An 18,058-nucleotide genomic window follows, 5' to 3' on the forward strand; every position below is an offset into this window, starting at 1 on the left:
AGTTCATACTATGGTTTCTGTATTTTGAAAAAAAAAAAAAAAGATTAAAATATCTCTAAATTTTGATTTTGTTATGCACTTTTGTCAATACTTCACTTTTATCAATTTAATTATTAGTCAAGGAGACTCAAGAGTTAATAATGATAAACCTTAGGATTGAAGTATGATAATGGTAAAATTTAAAGATGAAATACTAGTTTACCAAAGATGGATGGACAAATTTATAATGAAAATAAAATTTATGGATGTTTTCACTTATTTTTTAAAATATTTATACTTAATTATGATACAGGAACGAAAAATAATTTATCTTGAATCAAGGTCAAATTTTATTTTGTTTGAATATTAGTTAAAAAATGAGGTAGAAATTCCACCAAATGTGGCATTTATCTTATTGAAATATTTACTAATAACAATTGAAATTTATTAACTCTCAGAAAATTTAATATGAGTTGTCTGGTCATGTGGTAAAATTAAGACTTTGGATTTTGACAATAGCTAACAAGCCTCAAACAATCGAAAACTCCATACGGTTAACCAAGCCTCAAATAGTCCCCATGCTCCTCTTCCTAAGAAGCATTTCTTAGAGTGGTGTTTTTTCTTATCCCCTGAATCATCCTTCCTTTTGTCTTTTTAAATACTGGAACTCAGAAAACCCCATAATATGGGTTGCATGAGCCTTATAATGAACTCAGAAAACATTATAGAAACATGGCAGTTTTTACGTTTTTCACCATGTTTTTACAAAATTCTATTCTTAAAAGATTCCAATTGTCCAAAACGTTTATCTGTCTGCTGATGTTATCGTCCCCACTGTTTCTTTTAAACTTGATTTAAGTTGCTCTTTCTGATGTGAAAATCCAACACATTCATTCTCATTACAAGAATCCCATCCAACACAATCAATTGTGTTGCATAGACTTTACCATAAACCTATCAAGCGGAAGATTTAAATCACTGCATCACTCTGTGGTTCTATTTCCAGTGATTGCAGCATATGAGCATGATGTGGGTCCTCACACTGAGGCTGGTCTTGTCCTCAGGGCTCCATTGTAGGTTTCCAAATTAAAAAAGCCAAGGAGCCCTCACCAATAGTCACCACATGAGCACAAACCTCTTTTAAAGTGATGGAAGCGGTTCGAATCCCTGACTATAATATATCTCTCCTCAATCATCGATATTAACTTAATAACTGTGTGGCAGTCTCCACAGACTCTTAGGTTCTTCACAATCTGGAGAGGAGTTCCTGCAGGTGTGGCAATTAATCCAAAAACAATAGCCAGCCTCTCACTATGTTGAGAAAGAATAGTTTCTTTATGTTCCTCATCAACATCCTGAAGCACATAATTGGTATCAGGCCGGTAACCAGCACCCTTCAATCGGGTACTTAGTTCTGCTAGTTTTGAATAAATTTCATCTGACATGGGATGAGAAACGTCACCAGCCAAAAATGAGTAGGTCTTCTTTTTCACCTCAATCCAGCTGTACCCAGCTTCTTTTTTCACTTTTCTTTCATCCATCAATTTCCTTATTTTGGTTCTTTCTGGCCAATTTCCTGCTGCAGCATATATGTTGGAAAGTAGAACATATGCCGCTGAGTCTTGTGGCTGGAGAGATATGAGCTTTTCTGCTGCAAGCTTTCCCAGCTCTACATTGCGGTGAATACGGGAAGCAGCCAAGAGAGTTCGCCACACAGTTGCCCCCGCAACAAATGGCATTTTATTTATGATATCCATGGCTTTTCCAAGCATTCCAGCCCGGCTATATAAATCAACCATGCAAGAATAGTGCTCCATTGTTGGCTCAATGTGGTGATCTTTCACCATTATGTCGAAGTATCTTTGACCTTCATCCACTAATCCAGTATGCGTGCAAGCAGAAAAGACACCAATGAATGTCACACCATCCATTTTCAAGTTTTGCTTTTGCATCTCCTTGAATACCTCAAGAGCTTTCCTCCCATTGCCATGCTGTGCATATCCACAGACCATTGAATTCCAAGAAACTAAATCTCTCACCCTTTGTCTTTTGAAAACTTCATTTGCGTTCTCAATGTCCCCTCTCTTTGCATACATGGTGACAAGAGAACTGCTAACACATAAAGCATCGTTAAACCTCAACTTAATTGACCAGGCATGCAACTGTTTTCCTTGTTCTACTGCTGCTGTAGGGGAACAACATGCATTTATTACACTGGAGAAGGTATACTCATTAGGTTCAACCCCATCCTTTGCCATTTGGATGAATATCTTAACAGCTCCCTCAGTGTCTCCTGTTTGAGCATATCCAGCTATCATTGCTGACCATGCCACAATGTCCTTCTCATCTATTCTTTTAAAGACTTTTGAAGCTTCAACAATATTTCCTAGCTTGACATAAGCATCTAAAAGTGCAGTTCCAACAGAAGGTGACTTCTCATAGTTACTTTTGATGGCTTGAGCATGTACTTCAGAAGGAGAAACAAATGGTTGAGCAGCAAGAATAGTAGAAAAAGTATAATCATTTGGTCTAACACCTTCCCTGCTCATTTGACAAAAGAGGTTCACAGCTTGCTCCGCTGTACCATTCTGTAAGTACCCACTAATCATGGCCGTCCATGAAACCACATTTCGAATTCCTTGCATCATTGAAAATATCTTAAAAGCATCATCCATATCTTTGCACTTGCTGTAAGCTACCATCAGTGCTGTCCTAACTTTGTGATCAAATTCAAACCCACCCTTTAACACCTGACACTGGAGCTGCCTAGCAAAACCCAATTCCTTGATATTAGCACATGACTTAATAATGGAGGCAAAAACCACATTGGTGAGATTTACTCCAGAAAGTCTCAGATAATAAAACATCTCAAAAGCTTCCAAATGAAGCTCATTTGTTACATAACCAGCAACCATACTGTTCCAACTAACATCATTCCTATCCACCATACCGTCAAAAACAGCTCTAGCATCTCTAACCATTCCCGATTGTGAGTACATACTAATCAACGAATTGCAAACAGATATAGTTGTCTCAAACCCGTTCTTTATTACCATTGTGTGAACTTGAACTCCCTTCTCAACTATAGCTTTATCTGCCAACGCTCCAAGAACAGTTGCAAATGTAAATGAGTTAGGCTTAATCCCCTCTGCTTGCATTCTAAAAAAGCACTTCAACACCTCAACATTCAGTCCATTCTGTGCATAACCTGCAAGCAAAGAGGTCCATGATACCACATTCCTCACTCCCATTTCATCAAAAACTCTCCTCCCCTCTTCAACACTCTCATTCTTGAAATACATGTCAATGAGAGAAGTACCAACACTGACATCGTCAAAAAAACCAGATTTTACACAATAATTATGCACCTGAATCCCAATGTTTTCATCAAACAAGCATGCACAAGCTTTCAGAACACAAGAAAGGGTTGACCCATCAATGGAAAACCCAGAACGATGAATACCCAAAAATAGATTAGCAACTTCATGGTGCGAATTATTACGAGAGAACTCAAAAAGCAAGTGATTGCACTGTAGAAAGCCTTTTTGGGGACTTAAATCAAACATGTGCAGTGCTAGTGGGCGTTTAAGGTCCAAAATAGGCTCTTGAAAGTTTAAGGCAATGGCACGGGACTGATAGAGAGGATTGTGAGTGTGGAATTGAAGATAGAACTGGATTGGAATGGTTTTGCAGGCTTTTTTTATTTGGGGTTTTGCGAAGGTTTTGAAAATGAGGTACACATTCATCTTATGCTTTCTTTAGCATACAAATTATAAAGTGGAGATGTATAGGAGCATTGGGTTGCTTTTAGGTGAAAAATAGTGAACAAGAATCGAGTGACAATGAAGGTCTCACTGTGGTTTGGACAGAGCACAAAGTACATGCCGTCTGCAACTACTATAATGTCCTGTTCTTACTTCCAGGCATTCAGCAAAGCAACGGTGGCCTTATTTTGGTATAATTACTTATTTAATCCATATATTTTATTAAAATTAATTATTTAATTTTTTTTATTTTAAAAAATATACTATTTATTTTTTATGTCGTAAAATTTTCAGCGTTTTATTATTTTAAAATTAATTTTTCTTCCTAATTAAATTATTAAATCCTATAATTTAAATAATATAATTATATTATATTCTATACTAACTTATAGGATATAATTAAGGAGAATATGAAAAGTATAATGTTTAATTAGTAATTTAATTAATAGTGGATAATAGTGGATGGAATTGCAAAATTTTTAAAAATTAAGGATTTTTTATTAATTTTTTTTAAAATTTTTTATGAATAAGAAAATTTTATATTTTTTTAGGTAAAATTGCTGGAAAAACCTTGAACTTTCAAAAAAAAAATTACAATTACACTCTTTACTAATTAAATTATATACTTTTTTTCATGTTTTTCTAATTAGTGTATATATATATATATATATAATTTTCCTAAAGATAATTTATGAAAATTTGAATGTATAATTTGTTTTTTTAAGATAAAATTTGATAATTCATTAGTAAGAACATTAAGATAAGTTCTCATAAGAGAAAAAAAAAATAGATAATTAAAATATTTTATTCGGAGACGATATAAATAAAGCAGAATACACTTATGGATAGTAATTAATCCTTTTTTATTTTAGACGATTAAAATTTTTTTTTACAATACTATCCTTGTGTGAATTTGTTACTTTATGGCTCATAAAAAATATTAAACCACCAAAAGTAATGGAACAACAAGCAGCATTATTAAGCTTCATTGATAAAAGAGTATTATTTATTCCTGAGTCTTCAATAAAAAAAAAATTAAATAGGCCATTAAAATAAATAAAATTCCTAGGAAGAAAAACAAAACTAAATAAGATTTTAATATTAGAAAAAGAATCTCATATTATTTTTAAATCACACAAATCATAGAAAAAAAATTCATATCTATTTTAAATAGATACAGATATGAAAATTTATTAAAAAATAATAAAAAAATAAAATCAATTTAAGAGTAGCTACTAGTAAAAAATTCATCAATGATTCCTAAAAGAAAATTTGAGAGAGAAAAGAAATAAAAGGAGAGGGGAGAGGAGGAGAATTATAATTAGTTATATTTTACAAGCAAAGCACTTTATCATTATACTATTAACCTAATGGATAATTGCACTATGCTCATGTCTATAGGCTTTTAGATGAAAAGCCACAAGAGTGCACATACACAACTTCTATATGTTATATTTTCAGGATACTAAAAGCTAATGGACAAAAGAAAAAGCACTAGATTCCTCACATTGCACCTCATCATTTATCTTAATTTTTATTTGAAAATTAAATTTGATAAATAAAATAAACCCTCCATTCTTCTTATGGGTTGGGAGTTTAATTTCTATTAAATTATTCATTTTGACTGTTAATTTTTGGCATCTCATATTTTATTTTTTAATGATGAACTTATTAATTAAAAAAAAGAAAAAATTATAATTTATTATCACTTACCAATTTAATAAAATAATCTATTATTTTACTTCTTTGGAATCTAACCATTTTTTCATCTTTATCTTTTTGCAATTCTGATTATTTTCTTTCATTTTTCTCTGTAATTTTTTTGCCCTTTTACAGTCTGTCTCATTTCTTAAGGAATTACCCATCAACACACTCTCAAGCTCACACAATCTTCGACCTAGGCTTAGATTTTGACCGTTAACAAAAAAAGTTCTCCGTTTTAATTTTCTTAATTTCAGTTCCTTTTTTGTTTAAAAACCCTAAAATTAGTTTAATTAAAACTTTAAAACCCCCTCCCCTCTTTTTTTTTTTTACCAATTACTATAAATTTAGGGTTTTTATTTTTTTTTGAACAGCAATATAGGATTTTTCTAGTTCCCAAAACACTGAATTTGTCAAGTTTGTTTTTTTTTTTTGGGGCAACTAACATATTTGGTGTTCTTGTTTCCTGTACACTGTAAGCATCTTCAATTTTAGGTCCTAAATACCTTGAATTTGCTTACGCTTTTAACGGGCTCTCGAAGTACTTAGCTAAAAGGAGCTTCCTTGTATGGTTCTGGTTATCCTCTAGGTCTAGGTTTTCACTTGTTACAGTTCTTATACTTTCTTTTTTCCTGGCTCTGATAACATTCTGGGTTTTCAGCGAAAAGAAGTAAAGGAGCTGTTTGGGTTTGGTACAAAGACGACAAGGATGATTGCAGAGAAACCCAGTTGGGTTAGGCATGAGGGAATGCAGATTTTCTCCATTGACATTCAACCTGGTGGTCTCAGGTTTGCTACTGGTGGAGGTGACCACAAGGTATGCTTCTTCTCATCCTTAATTATCGGTTTGGCTGCCAAAAAAAGTGAGAAAAGAGTTATAGGGGAATTTTTAGATTTTACATTATTAGAGGAAGCAAAAACCTATGCTTAATTATGCACAATGCCACCTTTTGCCTTAGCTGATTCACCTTTTGCGTTCTCTGTGCTAGTTTTGGTTTGTTTAGAAAATTAAATAGTATATCAATTCAAATTTTGATGATGAAATTTCTGACTTGGAGTAGTGCACTACGACTATTTGGCTGGTGGGATCTTTGTCATCTTCTGTCAACTGTTAGGTCGTTTAAAAATGTGGATGGAAACAGGTTATAAGATTGTAGAATGTTGTATTTGCAGAACTTTCTCTAAATGCAGAATGTACGAGTCATGGAATCCCTGTTTGAACTGGTGTAGCTTCTTGAATTTTAAACATGCAAATCATTTTCTAAAATGTATTTTATGGTAGTTTTGCAGAATGAATTAACTTTGGAGCGTAATGCACCTCCTTATCAATTGTGATTGATTTTTGGTAATCCTTTGGGTTTTCTTTGTGATTATTCCTCTTATTTGCTTATTTTATTTTTGTAACTTTTGAACTTAGGAAGTTGTTTTGGCAATTTCTAGAAGCAGTGGTGTGTTTGCTGAATCGAGTTAAACCTGTTATAGAAAAAGCAATATAAGAATTAATTTCTTTATGGAATTGGTATCAATAGTGATGAAAGCATAGGTGATGGTAGCAGAAGTGGTTGGTCATGAAAGCCTCTGTTGGTTTAGCATTTGTTGAGTTTTAGTGAAGCCTTACCATAATTTTTTTCCCTTGATTTTGAATCTTTTGCCTTTCAATTGTGTTAAAGTTTTATATTTGCATGTTAAAGATTTAATTGGTTGATATTTGTATGCAAGTGCTAAAAATATTAATCATAAAAGGGTGAAATTTATTATCCATTAACAAATCAGGTATAATTTATTATATTATTTTTTAAAGAAAATGTCTATGTCCTTATTGGTTATTCTACAATCTAACAACAATTTCACCCATGAATTATGAAACACCTTACAATCAATTACACCAACTAATTGCAGATAGCTCACTGCTAACTGAGCCATTGAACCAAACAGGTCCTTAGTCATAATGTTACTTGCCATACTCAACTCAATTAAACCTTTATCACAAAAATTTGGGGTCGGCTATATGCATTCTCTTTCTCCACTCTAAACAATTTTGGGTTAAATCCTCGGAAATGTGTAATGCTTTTAGGTCATATTGTACTACTCTCCTCCAAGTCAGTTTAGGTTTACCCCTTCTTTTCTTTCTATCCTCTAACCTAATGTGCTCTACTTGTCTAACTGGAGCCTCCGTATGTCTACGCTTTACATGATCAAATCACCTCAATCTCCCTTCTCTCAACTTATCCTTAATTGCCACCACTCGTACATTTTCTCTAATACTCTCATTAACTTTATCTAGTCTAGTATGGTCACTTATCTAACTTAACATTCTCATCTCCGCAAGTCTTATCTTAAACATGTACGACTCCTTCAGTGCCGAACACTCACTATCATATAACATGACCGGTCGTATAGCTGTACGGTAAAATTTTCCTTTCAACTTATTGGGAATTTTGCGATCACATAAAACTCCCGTGACACGTCTCCACTTTAATCATCTGGCTTTAATCCTATGACTAACATCCTCCTCACATCCCCCATCTACTTGAAGGATTGAATCTAGATATTTAAAGTGATTACATATAATGGTGTTATATAATGTATTATGTTCAAACCTGACATTTAATTTAATAATGCAGGTTAGGATATGGAACATGAAATCTGTTAGCAGAGATTTGGAAAATAATGAACCTACACAATTGCTTCTTGCAACGCTTCGAGATCACTTTGGATCAGTCAACTGCATTAGGTGGGCTAAGCATGGGCGGTATGTTGCATCAGGGTCTGATGATCAGGTGATTTTAGTTCATGAAAGGAAGCCTGGTTCCGGTACCACTGAGTTTGGCAGCGGAGAGCCACCAGACGTTGAGAACTGGAAGGTTGCAATGACTTTGAGAGGGCACACTGCGGACGTGGTAATGAAATTGCTTTCACACTGGGATCCTTGAGCTTGAGCACTACATAAAAAAGAATTCTTTCAGTCTTGCTCTTTGGATTGAGTATTTTGCTGTTTGTATCAGTTATATATTTCGAACTGTCATCTCTTTTTTTTAAGATAAGTTAGACAAATTTTTGTGACTTTTGCAGATGTGCCCTCTATAAAGTTTGAGTTTTCATCTATTTGCAAAGGACTTGAACAAATGACCCAAAAAAAAAAAAATGTTGTGCCTGAGTGTCTCATTTAAATGGCCCCTTATTTTATGATGGTAATCTGTGATTGTCCCTTGGTGTATCATCTAACTGGGGGGTTGTTTTCCATGCTTAAAGTAGGTGGATCTTAATTGGTCTCCAGATGATTCCATATTGGCTAGTGGGAGTCTGGACAACACTGTCCATATTTGGAACATGAGCAATGGCATTTGCTCTGCTGTTCTTAGAGGTCACTCTAGCCTGGTTAAAGGAGTAGCTTGGGATCCTATTGGCTCTTTCATAGCAAGTCAATCTGATGATAAGACAGTCATTATATGGCGGACAAGCGACTGGAGTCTGGCTCACAGAACAGATGGCCACTGGGCAAAATCAGTATGTTTTTCCTTTGTTGATAAATTTCTAAATTTCCAAATGGGGTTTTATGTTCTAACTGGAATGCGTCCTTTCCAGCTTGGTTCTACATTTTTCAGGCGGCTTGGATGGTCTCCTTGCGGCCATTTCATTACTACCACTCATGGTTTCCAGAAGCCAAGGCATTCTGCACCTGTTCTAGAGAGAGGGGAATGGGCTGCCACATTTGATTTCTTAGGACATAATGCTCCTATTATTGTGGTGAAATTTAACCATTCAATGTTTAGAAGGAATAATGCTAGTGCTCAGGAAGTGAAAGCTGCACCTATTGGGTGGGCTAATGGGGCCTCTAAGCTTGCAGGGAAAGAATCACAACCCTATAATGTTATTGCTATTGGGAGTCAGGATCGCACCATAACTGTGTGGACAACTGCAAGTCCTCGTCCTCTTTTTGTGGCAAAACATTTCTTTACTCAAAGTGTTGTAGATTTGTCCTGGTAACTTGACCATTTCCTGAAAATGTATAAACATTTTGTTAGAAATTCGTATGCTTGATATCTGTTATTATTCTTACCTTTTTATTCCAATCTCTGCTATGCTTTCTCTTATTAATTGTCTATATTTCTTCTTTTGGGACAGGAGTCCTGATGGGTATTCACTTTTTGCTTGTTCCTTGGATGGGACAGTTGCTACTTTCCATTTTGATGTAAAAGAGCTGGGGCATAGGTTGAGTGATGCTGAGCTTGATGAGCTAAAGAGAAATCGTTATGGTGATGTCAGAGGTCAACAGGCAAACTTGGCAGAGAGCCCAGCACAATTATTGCTTGAAGCAGCTTCAGCCAAGCAAACAGCAACCAAAAAAGTGGTGTCAGATATTCTGCAAAATCGGATGCCTGTGAAATCTTCTGTTGACTTGGGGGTGACAACAAAGACTTCTGAGCAAGTTGATGGCGCAAAGAAGGGTGTGGGAGTTGCTGGTGATGGGTTAAATAAAGTGGCAACTTCCGCTCGGATTTCTAGTCCTGTGAAACAAACAGAATACAGGCGCCCTGATGGCCGAAAGAGAATAATTCCAGAGGCAGTAGGTGTGCCCAATCAACAAGAAGCAATTATGGGTGAGGCCCAGTCTCAAGCACTAGATTTCCCTCTTGTGGCATCTAATCATGGAAGGGATGAAAATGGTGTAGTTCCTGCTGATGGTGGCCTGCGAGAAGGTTCTTTCAGGGGAACATTCGGCAGAAGCTCCGATACGAAAGATCGATCTGGGGTCACTGCCAGGGCTACCATCACAGAGAGCTTGGTCATTGAGAAGGTTTTGGGTTCTTCAGGAAGAGATGGTAGCATCAATGTGGAGCATTCTGGGAGTGTGAAGGCATCCAGTTCCTCCAGTACATCTCTTTCAGTTAGGGTATTTGATAAGAAAATAGGGGAAGATACTGTACCAATTTGCTTGGAAGCTCGACCTAGAGAGCATGCTGTAAATGACATTATTGGGGTGGGAAACACTTGCATGATGAAAGAAACAGAAGTTGTTTGTACAAGAGGGGCTCAAACTCTTTGGTCTGATCGGATCACTGGAAAAGTCACAGTTTTAGCTGGAAATGCAAACTTCTGGGCTGTTGGGTGTGAAGATGGATGTCTACAGGTGAGCAATTGAGTCTTTCCCACAGTATTCTTAAATTGGTACGTTTTATTTTTATCTGTTTTCAATGCCAAGAAAGAAAAAGAGAAAAACTTCAATAAGAAATATTGGTTGACAAATTTGCATTACACAAACTACAATAGGAATCTGTTCACAAGTGAAAATGGATTACTGGAGTGTTGCGGAAAGTAACCAAATTGATCGGTTGCTTTAAAACTTAAATTTTTACCACGATTCTTGCAAGTGACAGGGCCTGCCCTTAATCAATTGGAGACATCAACGTGCTCCTTTAAAAGAATAAAATGTTCAGAGGTTTCAAAAATTATTGAGAAGAATGAAAAGCTGATTGATGAGCATGTTAACGTGCTCCTATAAAAGAATAAAATGTTCAGAGGTTTCAAAAATTATTGAGAAGAATGAAAAGCTGATTGATGAGCAGGTTCTTTGTCAGATTAGTTGATCAGACATTAAAAACACTAGCTTGAGAATGACATGGCTGCAGTTAGGCTACTGGGTTTTAAATCTCTCATTTTTCCAAGTAAAGTTTGTAGACTCTTTAGGGAAGTCTGTCGTATTAAGGGAATTGGATTATTGTAATCTGGATTTGGAGGGTCCAACTTGAAATTGAAAAACAAATTTACTGTTTCATGGAGTTGGTTCCGGCTTAGTTATGCTAAACACAACATTTTGAGAGTTCTTACTTATCAGAAAGGTCTTGCCAACTCGCTGCCGATTACAGGATTAAAACAAGTCGACGTGGGTGACCTTCTGTTTTTCTTTTCTTCAAATATTTTGTGATGGTCAAAGGTCAATATTTGTGTTCGAGTTTTTATGTATTCTTTTCTTATAATACATTGGCAACCAAAACCAATTCAGATTGATGTGTCAATTCAGATTTATCATGAAGATGACAAAGGTTATAGTTCATTCTCAACATTCTGGTTAAATATTTAAGTCTTATAGCATAATCTTTTTGTTCATGCTCTGAGAAGGTTTACACAAAGTGTGGGAGGCGTGCTATGCCAACCATGATGATGGGATCTGCAGCAATCTTTATAGATTGTGACGAGTGCTGGAAGATGTTACTGGTCACAAGGAAGGGATCATTATACGTGTGGGATCTACTCAACCAGGACTGTCTTCTTCAGGACTCATTGGCATCTCTAATTGCTTCAGATCCAAACTCGTCTGCCAAAGGTTAGATGTCATGTGAAATCTGTATCTGTCTCACTGCTATTGAATTATTCTTTTATAGTAATAGCTCACAGCCTGCAGTATCTTGTTAGGTGGGGTGTAAATTGTGTACATTTTCTGACATGTGCCTTTGAATTGAATGATTATTTTCATTGCTCTTTCAGGAACAATTAAAGTCATATCAGTGAAGTTGTCAAAATCTGGTTCTCCTCTTGTTGTTTTGGCTACACGTCATGCTTTCCTGTTTGATATGAATCTTATGTGTTGGCTGAGGGTGGCAGATGACTGCTTCCCTGCATCAAATTTTTCTAGCTCCTGGAATTTGGGTTCGATTCAGAGTGGTGAGCTGGCTGCATTGCAGGTGGATGTTAGAAAATATTTGGCCAGAAAGCCAGGTTGGAGCAGGTATTCATCCAATCATCCATTCTCTCTCTCTCTCTCTCTCTCTCTCTCTCTCTCTCTCTCTCTAAGAATTCTTATAATTTCATACTTTGAGCGTGCTGACTAGGAATAGTAACATAGAAGTCTTACTAAAATCATTCTGTACTGCTACTTAGCGCAGAATGTATTTCATAAAAGATTGAATAAAACTAATTTATGTGTTTCTCTGTCCTGTTTGTGTAATTTTGAGTGTGATTCTTGAAATTGTCTACCTTCATGATGTTTCTGCTTGTGGATATCAACTCTCAGAATTCATCTCTCTGGTTAACAGAACTTGCTCCAAGAGTTTTACCCAATATTGTGTGTTTTTACAGGGTGACAGATGATGGAGTGCAGACACGGGCTCATTTGGAGGCTCAGTTGGCATCCTCTTTGGCTTTGAAGTCCCCAAATGAATATCGCCAGTGCCTTCTATCATACGTACGCTTCTTAGCTAGGTTTTTATCTGAACTCTTTGCTGTTTTAATTCTCCACTGATGCATGTATCATTGATGCAAAATACATATGGGCCTTCCTAAGGGAAGCATTTATCTAGGAAATTTATGTATCTGTATTTTTGTATGGTAAAGCAAAAAAGGTTAAAAAACAAATAAAAAAACTTTGTTTGCAGAGAAGCAGATGAGTCTCGATTGCGAGAGGTCTGTGAAAGTTTTCTTGGACCTCCTACTGGGATGGCTGAATCTACATCTTCAAATGCGAAGGATTTGACTTGGGATCCTTGTGTTCTTGTAAGGCTTACTCTACAGCTTTCATAAATGCATAATCCTGCATTTCTCAGCATTTATATTTTATGATGGCAGTTCTGCAATATTTATTTTGTTATTGTTACTAGCATGTTATACAAGAATCTTGTATGATAATCATCTGAAAAATTGTTATGAATATTGTACATCAAGTTGCATCTAAATCCTATTTCTTCCTCTTTGTCAAGTTTTAGTAAGATTTGTTCTTGTATTATTTTTTTACTTACAGTGCCTTCTTTCTGAGCATGCAGCCTTTTGTTTTCTTATTTTTATTTTTATTTTTATTTACTTTATAAATTTAAATAAAAATGGGATTGTTAAGCATTGTCGTCGGTTTTCTGGCACTTTGCAGGGAATGAAAAAGCACAAACTCTTAAGAGAAGATATTCTTCCTTCGATGGCATCAAATAGAAAAGTCCAACGTTTACTCAACGAATTCATGAATCGCCTGTCTGAATATGGAAGTGCTGAAACTAATCTTGATCAAAAAAATTCAATGCAACCAACTACATCTCAACCAGAAACTAATGAAATGGACCTTGACCAATCAGCATCAGATCAAAAGAACTCCCTCGCGCCAGTGATGGATCAAACAAACTCTACCCAACGAGCAACAGATAACAAGGATTCTGTCCCTATCACCATAAATGAAACCAGCTCTACTCCACTAGCAAGTGATCAAGTAGATTCAGGTCCAATATTGACAGATCAAGTTATTCCAGACTCACCAGCTACAGATACTGGTTCCTGAATTCTTGAGCTTCTTACCAATGGTATTAATCTTGAAAGAACATTAGCAGGCTAACATGTGGTGTTACTAAAGTGGATATAGGTGCATGTATATCACCATCAATGGCTTTCTGCAAAGTGACCCTCCAAGGTATTTGAAATGATGAATCCTTCCCATTTGAGTATCTGGTGCATGTCTTTAGTTATTCTTTGAAGTTGCACATTGGAGTGTAACAGAGAATCTCACTGTTTAACCTTAGCTAAAGGATTTTGAATGACTTCCCAACTACAGCTTTTGTAATCAATTTAATATGAATTAGATTTAGGATGTGTTCGGCAAAATTAGTTATTTTAGTAACTGTTAGCTATTTTAGTAGCTGTCAGTTGTTTTACTAATTATTAGCTGTTAAATATTAGCTTTAGTGGTTAATTGTTTATATAGTAGTTAGCTGTTTATATTGTGATTTAAAGTAAATGTGTTTAGTAAAAATAGTTGTTGGATTAGTTATTAAATGTAAAATAACTTAAAATAAACATGGAGAAGGGTTTTTATATTAAAGGTAAGCCTTGTTAATTTATAAAAAAAGTAAAGGTTATAAGTGTCAAAGCAAGATGAAACTTTAAATGCTAAAAGGAAGTAGCCTTTTATAATTCACTCTCTCAACTTTTAAACGCTAGCATAAACTATGCACCGAATAGTATAAATAAGAGAATTAGTATTTTGACTCTAGTCAAAACATTAAATGCTATCTTAAAAGTTATTGCCGATTAGGGCTTTAGATGTTTCAAATGCATTCATCTGTGTTTGCATACAAATATTAGAAGTCCTATGCATTTATGCACATGTTAGGCACTTTTGGTTGCCTTGCAGATAAAAATTGATTCGCCTGTTTGACTGTTCACCTGAATGGGATACAAGATGTCAGTTGGGATTGGTTATGGCAGCTAACTTGGTACCTTGTTTGGTTCGAGCGGGATGCACGGGGAATGAAAATAATGCATGTTCCTGATCAAATTCATGATCATTAATGAATGGGTCACCCCTGGATTTTTCATATTACCAAATTGAAGTTGTCCATGTTAAAATAATAATTAAATCAATAATAGGATGGCCCATTTTAATTAAAAATTAAATGCTCTACATTCTCTTACCATCAGAGAAAAAAGTTGCTTTGAATAAAGATAAGGTAAATTATTTTTTTAAATATATTAGAGGTATTTAAAATTTATTTAAAATTAAATTTATAGATTTTAATCATAAAAATTTTAAATCTTATTAGCATGTTCCAAGGTCAAAACATTAGACAGCAAAAAGAAGAGAACAAAAATAAAAAAAGAGATAGCAGCAGTGCAAGTGCACATATTCAGGACCAAAACAGAGCAGCAACACAAATAGCTGAAGTAGGGAAAATCAGCCATGCGCAAAGATTTGATGTAGACCCCAGAAACTTTAAAATCACTGGTGTAGAAATCAGCAGCAAAGCAATCTGAGTTGCATAATTGCAGGCTAAGCAGAAGCCAACCATGTAAGAGGGGACCACAAATCAAGAAAGGGTTGAGAGTCAAATTCAGCAGCATCAATCGCAATGCAAACACAAGAATAGATGTAGCAGCAACCAGAATTAATTTGTAAACAATCAGTAGAATCAAATTAAGTTACAACCACCAGCACCAATCAAATCAAGTTGCAACCAAGCTAAACTAACATCAACCACGCCAAACCAATGAAATCCACCTGCCTATTGGTTCCAGATTTTGCTAATTGATCAGGAAAATTGTTAGCTTCCCTTAAAGTATGAATCAATGTGACCTTAGGAAGAGTTGCAGCCAAGTCAAGGGTTGCACTAATTATGTTGCTGAACTTCCACGGGCTAGGAGTTTCTTCTCCTAGCTTATACTGTCTTTATTTTTCACACAACTGCATGTTTTTTATTTGTAACGAGAAATTCTTGCGTAGACCTGGTCTATTATAAATCAAGACACATTATATATGATGAGATTCATATATTAAATAAGTAAAACTCATGTTTGTATATTGAGCCCATAATAAATTTTATAAGCGGGAAAATTTACAAGAAAGAGAACAACTGCATGCTTGAATTGTATTCATCCTTTTTCTTTTCTTATTCTGGTGTCCAACTCTTTAATAATGTTGATATATCAAGTGTTGCTTTAATAAGAGACAAGTTAGGCCTTCTATTTAATTGTTGCCACCTCTGTCAACTTCCTAAAATAGAACACTGACAAATAATCATCTGGACATAGCGAAATTGATAGAGTAATTGGATAATGGGTTTCTTCAATTCTTTTTTCTATAGGTAATAGAATTTATTCAGTGCAATCGTTATATGTATAACGAATATACTCTTATCATTGATTATGATGAGACTCATATAAGACCCACCATGATCACTATAATATAACAAGCTATAATCAAAGTAGTTTCGCGGTTTCCACCCCTATCAACTTCCTAAAATAGAACACTGGATCATCCCATGGTTGTAGTGAAATTGAGAGAGTACTTGGTGATAATGAGTTCCTTCAAATACATTTTTTTTTTCTTGTTCCATAGGTATCAGAATTTGTTCAGTGCAACCGTTAAATGTATAATAGATATAACTTTATCATTGATCATGATGAGACTTATATAAGACCCACCATGATCACTATAACATAACAAACTATTATTAAGGTAGTTTCGTGGTTGCCATCCCTATCAACTTCTTAAAATAGAACACCGACATATCATTGCCTGGTTGTAATGAAATTAAGAGAGTATTTAGTGATAATAGGTTTTTTCAAATACATTTTTTTTCAAATACATTTTTTCCCATCCTATAGGTATTAAAATTTATTTAGTGCAACCATTATATATATAACAGATACATTCTTATCGTTAATTATGATGAGATCCAAATAAGACCTACCACGATCACTATAATATAACAAGCTATAATTAAGGTAGTTTCGCGGTTGCCGCTCCTGTTAACTTTCTAAAGTAGAATACCGGTGAATCATCGCCTGGTTGTAGTGAAATTGAGAGAGATGATGGGACTCATGTAAAATTTATCATGATAATCATTATGATATAACAAGCTATAATTAAGGTAGTTTCACTATTGCGCACGTTTAACATATAATTTTTATTTAATATACAATGTAAACATCAATCATTCACATCCACTTGTTTTGTATATATCAAATTGGTGTGCACTTTTGCAAGAAATGTAATTAAATTTAATACACGTAACATAAAAAAATTACCATCTTCTGTCTAAATCCACACTTACTATGATCAAGGCATCTAACCTTATAGCTGCCTATATTTGGTGATCATGAAGTGTTAAAATGTTACCGCGGAGTCTTTTTTTTTTTTGCTTCATTTGAAAAAAAGAAAAAGAAAAATTATTTTTAAGAAAAAAATTTAATTAAATTTTTATACAATCATAAAAATTTTATTTTTGTAGATTTCATTATTATATAATTTTTTTAAATTTAATTTTATTTGAAATTTAAATTTAAAATCTTACAGTTTTAAACATAATTTTAATATTATTAAATTAAAATTTATTAATCAATGTTTAATTTCTCAAATCAAAATGAATTTGATTCTTGATTGACTGTGTTTGTTAGTATAAAAATTTCTTCGATTAAAAGAAAAAAAAAAGAATTTAATTATCGCTTTTTATTAATTAAAATTTTAATATATAATAAAGTGAATTTAAAGAGCTTTGGTATTTTTATGACTATATCTATTCTTTCATGAATTTAAGCTGATGCTAAATCTGTAAATTGTTTTTGTTGAAGTTGTGAATTATTTCACATTAATAGGAGATAAAAAATATTACATATAAAATAAGGGAATCAAATTGGACCAAAAGGGGTTGATTTGGATCACTTAAATGAATGAGAATGCCAAATTTACATGAAGGTAAACCTTGAGATTCATATATTCTCTGTTCTTCGAGCCCAAATTTCAACTTACCAATAGCAACTAACTATACCTAAAGAGAATGATAGTTTTAATTTTATTTTACATTAATCTGTTGCTCAATGAAGCATGGATTTTATTTTATTTTATGTGCATTGAAATATAATTTTGCAAAAATAATTATATAAATTGATATTAAAAGTAATGCAAATATACTTAAATCGAAATAATATTTACAGCTTAATTATGCATTTTTTAATATATTTTATCATTTAGTTTCATGTTTTTAAAAATTTATCCTAATGTTATGTTTGGATCAATGTTTCTCATAGTTCCATAATGTATCGTATGATTTTTCTCTTATTTATTTTGATCGTTTCTAAAAATAATAGTTTTGAATTGTAACATGATAATTTCTTAAGATCATTGGAAGGGAAGCTTGAAACAA

The 18,058-nt window shown here is 34.1% G+C and overlaps 2 protein-coding genes across 7 annotated transcripts; one reads left to right on the top strand and one right to left on the bottom strand.

The window, feature by feature from the left end:
* Positions 1 to 701: 701 nt before the first annotated feature.
* Positions 702 to 3,918, bottom strand: LOC110647133 (pentatricopeptide repeat-containing protein At2g27610). The gene has a single exon (XM_021800825.2). The coding sequence runs from the start codon at positions 3,723 to 3,725 to the stop codon at positions 1,086 to 1,088; it is 2,640 nt and encodes an 879-aa protein (XP_021656517.2). The 5' UTR covers positions 3,726 to 3,918; the 3' UTR covers positions 702 to 1,085.
* Positions 3,919 to 5,373: 1,455 nt separating this feature from the next.
* On the top strand, positions 5,374 to 14,075 carry LOC110647128 (protein HIRA). 6 transcript variants are annotated; one of them, XM_058148128.1, is made up of 11 exons: positions 5,374 to 6,010; positions 6,106 to 6,261; positions 8,069 to 8,344; positions 8,700 to 8,951; positions 9,030 to 9,427; positions 9,570 to 10,575; positions 11,565 to 11,769; positions 11,931 to 12,171; positions 12,522 to 12,644; positions 12,818 to 12,935; positions 13,303 to 14,075. In XM_058148128.1, exons 2-11 carry the CDS (start codon positions 6,154 to 6,156, stop codon positions 13,699 to 13,701), a joined length of 3,126 nt encoding a protein of 1,041 aa, XP_058004111.1. In that variant the 5' UTR covers positions 5,374 to 6,010; positions 6,106 to 6,153; the 3' UTR covers positions 13,702 to 14,075. The 6 variants fall into 6 exon arrangements, 5 of the variants coding, with proteins under 5 accessions (XP_058004111.1, XP_058004112.1, XP_058004114.1 ...); XM_058148129.1 differs by having other exon boundaries at positions 5,374 to 5,919; XM_058148131.1 differs by having other exon boundaries at positions 5,374 to 5,861.
* The last annotated feature ends 3,983 nt before the right edge of the window (positions 14,076 to 18,058 follow it).

This window comes from Hevea brasiliensis, chromosome 6 (assembly GCF_030052815.1).
Source record: "Hevea brasiliensis isolate MT/VB/25A 57/8 chromosome 6, ASM3005281v1, whole genome shotgun sequence".
In the NCBI taxonomy this organism is placed as follows: domain Eukaryota; kingdom Viridiplantae; phylum Streptophyta; class Magnoliopsida; order Malpighiales; family Euphorbiaceae; genus Hevea; species Hevea brasiliensis.